General features: G+C 33.2%; 1 protein-coding gene across 1 annotated transcript; it reads left to right on the top strand.

Annotated features, from left to right (window-relative positions):
* Window positions 1–2,312: 2,312 nt before the first annotated feature.
* Window positions 2,313–7,846, top strand: LOC107807348 (vacuolar-processing enzyme). The gene is made up of 9 exons (XM_075246878.1): window positions 2,313–2,543; window positions 5,435–5,599; window positions 5,700–5,856; window positions 6,014–6,099; window positions 6,191–6,414; window positions 6,749–6,797; window positions 6,897–7,112; window positions 7,203–7,409; window positions 7,522–7,846. Exons 1-9 carry the CDS (start codon window positions 2,379–2,381, stop codon window positions 7,657–7,659), a joined length of 1,407 nt encoding a protein of 468 aa, XP_075102979.1. The 5' UTR covers window positions 2,313–2,378; the 3' UTR covers window positions 7,660–7,846.
* The last annotated feature ends 1,086 nt before the right edge of the window (window positions 7,847–8,932 follow it).

Here is an 8,932-nt window from a genome sequence, read left to right as displayed (position 1 = left end):
TTGAGAATATGAATATTTTGCCCTTTTCACATTTGACAAACCGTCATGTAGTTATCACAAAGATCACAAAGAGAAAGAGAAAAGGTAGAAACATAACCAGAAACAGTTGGAGTAATTTAAAGAATTTATGCAGAAATAGCCTCGACGATAACTTTGGTACAAGTCTTGCCAAATTGACAAAACTTATCTTGTTCACAAGTAATGTCAAGCGGAGCATAGTTTTGAGACAAATAGTCCAAAAGTTCCGATGAATGGGCAAAACTTGCCTTGTTCACAAGTTATGACGGGCGGGCATAACGTGTACAAATTGCTCTCAAGTTCTATCGAACAACAAAATTTGTCTGTATTATTCAATTCTTCATAAGTTTTGCTGGACCGACAAGACTTTTTTATTACCTTTATTCTATCTATTTTTTTAACTTTTCACAAGTTTCGATGGATAATGGTGTATACGGTCAAAACCGGGCCCACCCGATTTTATTGTTTGATCGAGACCGGAAATTTACATCGAAGGATGACTCCGAAGTGGATTGAATCGAGGCACGAAGACAAGGTACCGAGATCGAGATTCGAGGCACTTGCCAAGATCGAGGCCGACCGCAATCGAGACCAAATGAGACAGGCATCGAGCAATACCGAAGATAGCGTAATAACGGAAAGGCGAGATATCCGTGACTGGTCGAAGATCATGGCGGAAATCTTGGAACGGATCGAATCAAGAACGGTTGTTTAGTTAATCATGGGATTTCCTTTTGTTATTAGAATTGTACCATATATAGAATTCCTGTACTATATAAAGAGGGGTTCTAACTATTTTGTAGGGGGACAACTGATAAAAAAGCAATATAATTTTCTTCCTCATTCACACTCTTGTTCTTCAGCTTATTGTGTTCTTATTGTCCTTACATCAATCAGTTCGAGGATACTCTAACTCAAGGGTTAAGTTCTACTCAAATACGGGTTTGATTTATTTTATTGTATAATTCTATCTTTAATCTTCATATTTATCAATTGGTATTAAGTGAAATCACGTGTCCTTAAATCCACGTTATAAATTTAATTGTTATCCAATTTCAAGGGTAAAACAAATGGATTGACAAAACTTGTATATGTTATTCAACTATAACAACGGCCAACGAACTCTCGGAATTGCAACTGCCATAACTTCATCTTAATTATTCCCAACTGGGCATTGCGAGTGCCATTTTTTCATACGAAAATGCCTTCGATCCCACCACAACTTTAGACTACGCTGAAGCCGCAAAAAAAGTATAAGCAGAAATGAGTATACCAACCACAATTATGAACTTTCTCAGCCTTCAATACGTCTACTTAATCCAAACTTATTGATTATCAGGATATGCAGTAACTGTACAGGAACCAATCATATAATGCATGCCTTATCAAGATAAAAGTCGCAAAGTAAATTTCTCACTGTTATACAACAACATGTCCTTCAAGTAACTATCTATTAGATATGTCTCGTCGCTATATTTATTTGAGCTAAATTGGAGGAGTTATATATGCCGCTGGGTCTATATTTGCAAAACTTTTAAAATTAAAACAAAAATTAAACACCAGTTCTTGAAAAGGACAGCAGATGAAATTTTCCATTCAAACAAACTTTGCACAAGTACTTGAATCCAAAATTCCAGTGCACGAACACAATTTTTTTTAACAAATATAACTTTCTTTTGCATCTTATACCAATTCTTGGTGGTGTATTCCTGTAAAAAGGCAACGAAAACTAAGTACACATATACTTACCATTCAAAAAAGAAATACATTCCATTAAATGTAAGTAATTGACTAGATGAGACCTTTTGATTCATTAATGACAATTCAGCGATTCGCATGGTAAAGATTTTTTTTCATTAAAAGGAGAAGTCTCTTATTCATGATACACTAAAAGAGCCACGAATTTCACGTACAAGCCATGTGGTGAATTGTTCATCCAAGAAAACCTCATGTACAAAGTCTTTGAGAAACTAGCTAGAAGGTGACTACATCTGTTTTTATTTATTCTAATAAAACAAGAACGAACTACATCTAGGTTGTAAACCAAAAATAAAAGTATAATAACAATGTGATGACATGACAAACTTATTAAAAGACAAGAAATTTCGCTTAAAGCAATGAGAATAAGTGTATTGCAATTGTCAATTTTTTGACATATTTCGTGAGTTCCTATGATTGTTTTTCCCTTTAAAACTTTGAAATCTACGTTACGTTGTCCTCATTAGTCTCTTAAGTGATACGTCCCTAGTGTTGGTACAAGGAGTTTGAACTCTTATAAATTTCTCATACATGCACCTATTCATACAACACAATAATCCATAATTTTGAGTGCTTTTTTGTTAACCTCAAAACATAATACTATGATATTTAAGTACAATGTTAGTGTCGTATTTCTTGTTTTGCTCTCAATTTGGGTTAGCACTGAAGGTCGTAGTATCTCGCAATTCTTAACTGAAGAATCGGAAGGAACCAAATGGGCTGTCCTAGTTGCTGGCTCTAATGGCTGGGAAAATTATAGGCATCAGGTTCATCCTAACTTTTTTTTAGATTGCCTAATATTTTTTTATAATATAATTCTTTGTAAACTTTATAATAGTCCTGAACCGAAAAACCGCACCAAGCCGAAACTAATTAAAAAGCCCGATTAGGTTTGGTTTGATTTGGTTTGATATTGAGTAAAAAAACTCAAACCAAACCGGCATATAAATATATAATTTTTATATATACTTTTAAGACTTTATATATAATTTTCTTTAAAACAATATCTAGAATAATTTGATATTCTCTTATGGGATGTAATATTTAATAGAATATGAAATGCTCTATTTTTATTAACTTTAAATAATGTGTTGTATGATCACTTTCTTATCAAGTGGTATTAAAATACGTCAATCTCTTTATTTTTTTATATTTAATTTATATGTCAAGATTTATTATATTCTTATATCTTTTTTCGAATTTGAAGTGGTATTTCGATAATTAAAAATTAAATAGAACTTATCATTATTTAAGTATCATATTGATTTTTATGTTTAATTATTAAATTCGGTTAACTTTGAAAGTGTACATCAACGGAAATTTATTGTCAGACAACTAAAAAAAATAACTATCATGTGTTCCTAAGAAAATTCTCCTATAAGAATATTTTAATAGATCATATGCTTAATTTTTTTAATTTTTATTAAAATTATATTTACTTTTATAAAATTTAACATAGTAAGACTAATATATTATTCATGTAATAAAAAAAACCCGGAAAATCCGACAAAATCAAACCAATCCAAACCGATATAAATGGTTTGGTTTGGTTTTAATAAGAACCTAACCAACCCGGTACATGTACACCCCTACAAATTCAATGTTCAATTTTTACCAGACTCTTCTATTTCTCTTTCTCCTCATTATATTTTATATATAAAAAAATATATTAATTGCTCAATAAGTGGTAAAAGCACTTTGCACATACATGCAAAAAGGATCTTATTGTTTAAATACTTAGCTAGCGTTTGGCCATATGATCTTATTCTGCCCTTTGATTATTGATTCTCCAATGCGTTACTGAAATTCGTTGTACATTTTATTACTCTAAAACTACTTTATAATTAATCCTAATTTAAGATAATTTTAAAATTCTTATATGTCTGTATAGCAAGTTGAAAAATACCCACATTATGAATGTACGTTATCACAAATAAGGCAAACTAGAAATATTTGCAGTTTTAGAAAATACAGAAGTCCATTACTCAGATGATCACTCAACTGTTCAAAATTATGGACTAAAGTCACTTTTCTTTCACTAGTAACAGGAAAGTCACTCAACTATTCTATTATACACAAATGGTCACTCAACCAAAATTATCAAACTTTTAAGTGGAAAAATGTGACATGGCAGTTCATATGAATTTTTTATATTTTTGGACCAAATAAAATAATTAACACCCAAATAAAATATAGAAAATTCACTCATACACCCAACCTTACCCGCTAAAAATAAAAAAATTCACCCGTTAAATAAAATCAAATGCTAAAATGCATCCCTTTTGCAAATGCATCTCTCTTCTTCTTACAAAAGCAATTTTTTTTTTCATGGTTTCACTCTAATCCTTAATCTCGTACTCATTATTATTTTATTAAAAGTAAAAGAAAAATCGTGAAAAGAAGAATATAGCTCATTGAGAAAAGAAGAACACAGGTCACTCTAGTCCTTCGTCCTTAACCTCGTACCCATTATTATTTTATAAAACTCGAGTAAAACCATGAAAAAAAAAAGGAAGAAAAAGGCTTTTTATGAGAAGAAGAGAGGCGCATTTACAACATGGATACATTTTAGCTTTTGATTTTATTTAGTGGTGGATTTATATTTTTAGTGGGTCGGCTTGGGTGTATGGGTAAATTTTTTATGTTTTATTTAGTCCAAAAATATAAAATAATTATGTGGACTACCACATCACATTTTTCACCGAAAAGTGTGATAATTCGGGTTGAGTGATTATATGTGTGCAGTAAGAATAGTTGAGTGACTTTCCTATTACAAATAAAAGAAAAATGACTTTAGTCCATAACTTTTTATAGTTAGATGATCATTTGAGTAATAGGCTAAAAAATATAGGGATAAACTTTTATAACCTAAATTTCAATAGAGATTCTTTTGCAATTAGCCTTAACTTAAAAAGATCAAAAAATAAACAGAAACAACGGACAAAAAACTTCTCGCAGAAAAGAAAAAAACAAGGTTTCTCCTTTAGCCCTAAATAATATTTCAGTAAAAATTTAACTTATATATGTGACAGTATAAAAAATGTACACTTATCCAAAAGATATCTACAGTTTACCCTCCATAAAGTATGAAATTTATAATACTAAAGATAAGGCATATTACCTTCTATGACAGTTTACAATACCTAATCGTATAAAAATTCTTTACTCAGACTCATATTTTTGAAAATATAAAAGATGTGGTTGACATCAATTTTTAAATACTCTTTTTTAATTTCAATTTGAAATACTTCCCGACTTCATCATTCCTATCCCTTTTTTCTTAATAAACTTTAGGCAGCTAAATTTTAATGAAGATTTTATAATTCAACTTATTATTAAAAGATGAAACACAGAAGGAAATGACGTAAAGAATTTCTCAGAAAACAAAACAAGAATACGTAAATCAAAATAAAAAGGGAAAGCAAACACTATAGTCACCGGCTCACGGGTAGCTATGTTGCTCTTACTCTTAAATGCTGGCGAATTCTTCAAAAACAATTCATATGGGTCCGAGAATCATCAAAATAAAAAGGGAAAGCAAACAATGCCTATAGTCATAGCTATAATGTTGATAGTACATTTTTAATCCACCCCGAGCAACATAGCTGGGTGGGCAGGTGGCAAAGAGAATCTGAGTGTTATTCCTTACATATTTCAGGCTGATGTATGTCATGCTTACCAATTACTAAAGGATGGAGGTCTAAAAGATGAAAACATCATCGTATTCATGTACGATGATATTGCTAACAATAGAGAGAACCCCAGACCTGGAGTCATTATCAATAACCCACATGGCCATGATGTTTACAAAGGTGTCCCCAAGGTTTGTTTTTTGTTCTTTCTGAGTTCAATTCCTTGAAAATTTTGTTTCAAGATTATATAGTGTTTGCTTATGAGGGGTTATTTTTTCTTGATGGAGGCAGGATTATGTGCTTGAAGATGTTAATGCCAACAATTTTTACAATGTTATCCTTGGCAACAAAAGCGCTGTAGTTGGGGGCAGTGGGAAAGTAGTGAACAGTGGTCCAAATGACCATATCTTCATCTATTATACTGATCATGGCGGCCCTGGTGTAGTTTGTAAGTAGCCTCTCTGTATTCTGCATAACTTTTGCCTAGTCTTTGAGTTATGATTATGTCACTCTTAGGAGAAGGGGTTCTTGATTGTCAATTTTTTTGTCATACTTTGGAACTGATTAGAATATGCATAATTATTTCATGCTTTTAATGTTATCAGCAATGCCAAGTGGAGAAGATGTTTACGCTAATGATCTGATTGATGTGTTGAAAAAGAAGCATGCTTCAGGGACATATGACAGACTGGTAACTTGCTTGTTTTAGGTTTTTCAGGCTTTCTTTTCCTTGGCACAAGTTTTGATCAGTGAAAATTTAAGTCTATAGTTTCCATCTTTAGGTGTTTTATTTAGAAGCTTGTGAGTCCGGAAGCATGTTTGATGGTCTTCTCCCTGAAGGTCTAGACATATATGTCATGACTGCATCAGAACCTAATGAAGATAGTTGGGCGACGTATTGTGGTGAGGGTACTCCTGATGATCCCTGCTTGGTTGAGTGTCCCCCTCCCGAGTTTCAGGGTGTGTGCTTGGGAGATTTGTACAGTGTTGCCTGGATGGAAGATAGGTATAAACAATTTTTGTGACCTCTTTCCTTTAGTTAAAGAGCAAAAAGCGAGTTGATGCATTTTATTGATTTTAGGCTTCTTCCCATGTGATCTAGTTTGTTAAAAAAGCCAATATATTTTGCCTCATTAAATGCTAAAAAAATTAAGGTGAGTATGTCATGATCTGTCAATATCAAAATTATAAGCTTGTCACATTGGTAGGAATGAGTACGCCAAGTACAGATTCTTGTATAATCTTCTATAATTCTAGAATGAAGTTTAAAAGATGAATGTCATACTTAGAAGATGACACTGTATTATGTCAAACTAATAACTGTTTGCACTTGTGAACAGCGATGTAACAGATCGAGATGCTGACAGTGTGCAAGGGCAGCATAGCCGAGTAAGAGTTTGTTCTGTTGTGGACAAATATTGCATATGCTTTAAGCAATTTGTTCAAAAAATAGAAGATCAATTGTTATGATTTCATTGTGTTGCTCAGGTTGCAAACAGAACTGCAGCTAACATAACATATGGCGGCTATGGCTCCCATGTCACAGAATACGGTGATATAGTGGTGAGCTTTGATCGACTTTCCACATATATGGGTGAAGCTTCCACAAACCACAGTCATGCCTCTGTGAATGCTATGTCATTCTCGACATCATCAAAGAGTGTGGATCAATACAGTGCTGAACTTTTCTATTTGTTCACCAAAGTATGTTTCTACCTCTTTTTGCAGCACAATTAATATGCTTCTTTTTCCTACACCACATGATTTCTATTCGTTTTTTCCGAATGTTTGCAGCACCAAAATGCTCCTGAAGGGTCTCATGAGAAGTTTGAAGCTCACGCGAGACTTAAAGAAGCTATATCACAGAGAACTCAAGTGGACAACAGTGTAAAACATCTTGGGGAGCTTCTTTTTGGTGTTGAAAAAGGTAATGAGGTACTACACAGTGTTCGACCTGCTGGACAACCACTTGTTGACAGCTGGGATTGCCTTAAGTCCTACGTAAGTATTTAACTTGGCGATAAAAGCAAGATTCTTTGTGGTACTTCAGTTCAATCTTCGTATTTTTTGTTCTTTTAATGAGAATATATGACTACTCTATTCCTGTGAATAGGTCAACATATTTGAGGCACATTGTGGAATATTAAGCTCGTATGGAAAGAAACACATACGTGGTATAGCCAACATCTGCAATGCTGGAATTACGAGTGAACAAATGGCTTCTACATCTGCACAAGCATGTTCAAGTTAGTAGAGGGTACTCTTGGCAAAAGGATATAATGTATGTTTAGCCAGTTTGTGTCATGGCTGCAAAATTTCACTTTTAGTAGATAGCTACACACAGAATAACGCCGCTGAGAAGCAGAAATTTGCCCTTTCACATGTACTAAAGCTTTACTTTATCAATAATGAAGCATTTTGACCTTTTTATTTGTTCACCAAGTCTTGTTCAATATCAGTTGTCTTCTATTTTGAATAGACATGGTTAAGTAGCTTATAAAAAACAAGTTATGAAAGCAAAAAAGAGGAAGAAGACAGATTACCAAAAAGGAAAAGAAGTATTCTGATGTAAAAATATATGCCCCTCTATCATTCTTGAAACATTTTGATCACCCAAATACTGCAGGGTTTCTTTTATAGGTTAGATGCTTTTACTTTTTTGGTAGAACCTAAGATCCTGATTTTGTTTGTACATAACACAGTCAGTGGCGGAGCCAGGATATTTATCAAGGGGAGTCAAAATATAAAGAAACAAACTCACCAAGAAGTCAAGGGGTGTCATTATATAGTATATATACATATTTTAAAAAATATTACCGAGCTAAACAATGTAATTTTTCGACGAAGGGGTGTCAGTTGGGTGCATGTGGCTCCGCCACTGACACAGTTACTTTTTTCGGGCTGGAATATCATAAATGCATATAAAAAGAATCGATTGGGGCAAATTAAGATTCTGTGACTCGGCGTGAAGCCACATTTCTTATATTAAGAAAATATTTGCAGCATACTGTATTATGCTTCTCTCTGTTTTAACCATCTTAAGACTTACTCCTGCAACAATGGCATCTTTGAGAGAGACGAACGTTGATTTTGTTAATTTGGAAAGGACTATTGGAGGGACTTTCATGCAGTAATAGAAAAAGAGGCTCTTCTTGCAACCTTCAATATGATTTATGTTCTCACCACTCCAAAGCTTGAATTACTAGGCAAGTGAAAAACTGTATGTTCTATAGGGCATATCCGCGGGTCTATGTAAAACATACTATAATGCGATCAGCACAAAAGGACTATTTGACAAATTGGAGAAAAAAAATACATGAAAGAAGACACGAATAAGTAAAGAAGTCTCTTGTGACTTGTTTTCTCAATTGTAAGTTGAGTGATGGTAAGTCTTTCATGACATAAATTTGCTAAATTTGAGAGGACTATTAGTAACTTTGAACAAATAGGATGCATATGGATAATACCATCAGTATTTGGTCTGTCATTCAGAAGCTTGCTCTGTCATGAAATGACCTTTTTTC

This window comes from Nicotiana tabacum, chromosome 23, assembly GCF_000715075.1.
Source record: "Nicotiana tabacum cultivar K326 chromosome 23, ASM71507v2, whole genome shotgun sequence".
NCBI classification, from domain to species: Eukaryota; Viridiplantae; Streptophyta; class Magnoliopsida; order Solanales; family Solanaceae; genus Nicotiana; species Nicotiana tabacum.
The sequence above is the reverse complement of the archived record's forward strand: the minus strand, read 5'-3'. Positions and strand labels throughout refer to the sequence as shown.

Bases quoted from the DNA above. Each gene is read 5' to 3' on its own strand.
- LOC107807348 (XM_075246878.1), top strand. From the start codon at position 2,379: ATGATATTTAAGTACAATGTTAGTGTCGTATTTCTTGTTTTGCTCTCA. The intron at 5,600-5,699 runs GTTTGTTTTTTG...TGATGGAGGCAG, and splicing joins TTTACAAAGGTGTCCCCAAG to GATTATGTGCTTGAAGATGT. The intron at 6,415-6,748 runs GTATAAACAATT...ACTTGTGAACAG, and splicing joins GTTGCCTGGATGGAAGATAG to CGATGTAACAGATCGAGATG.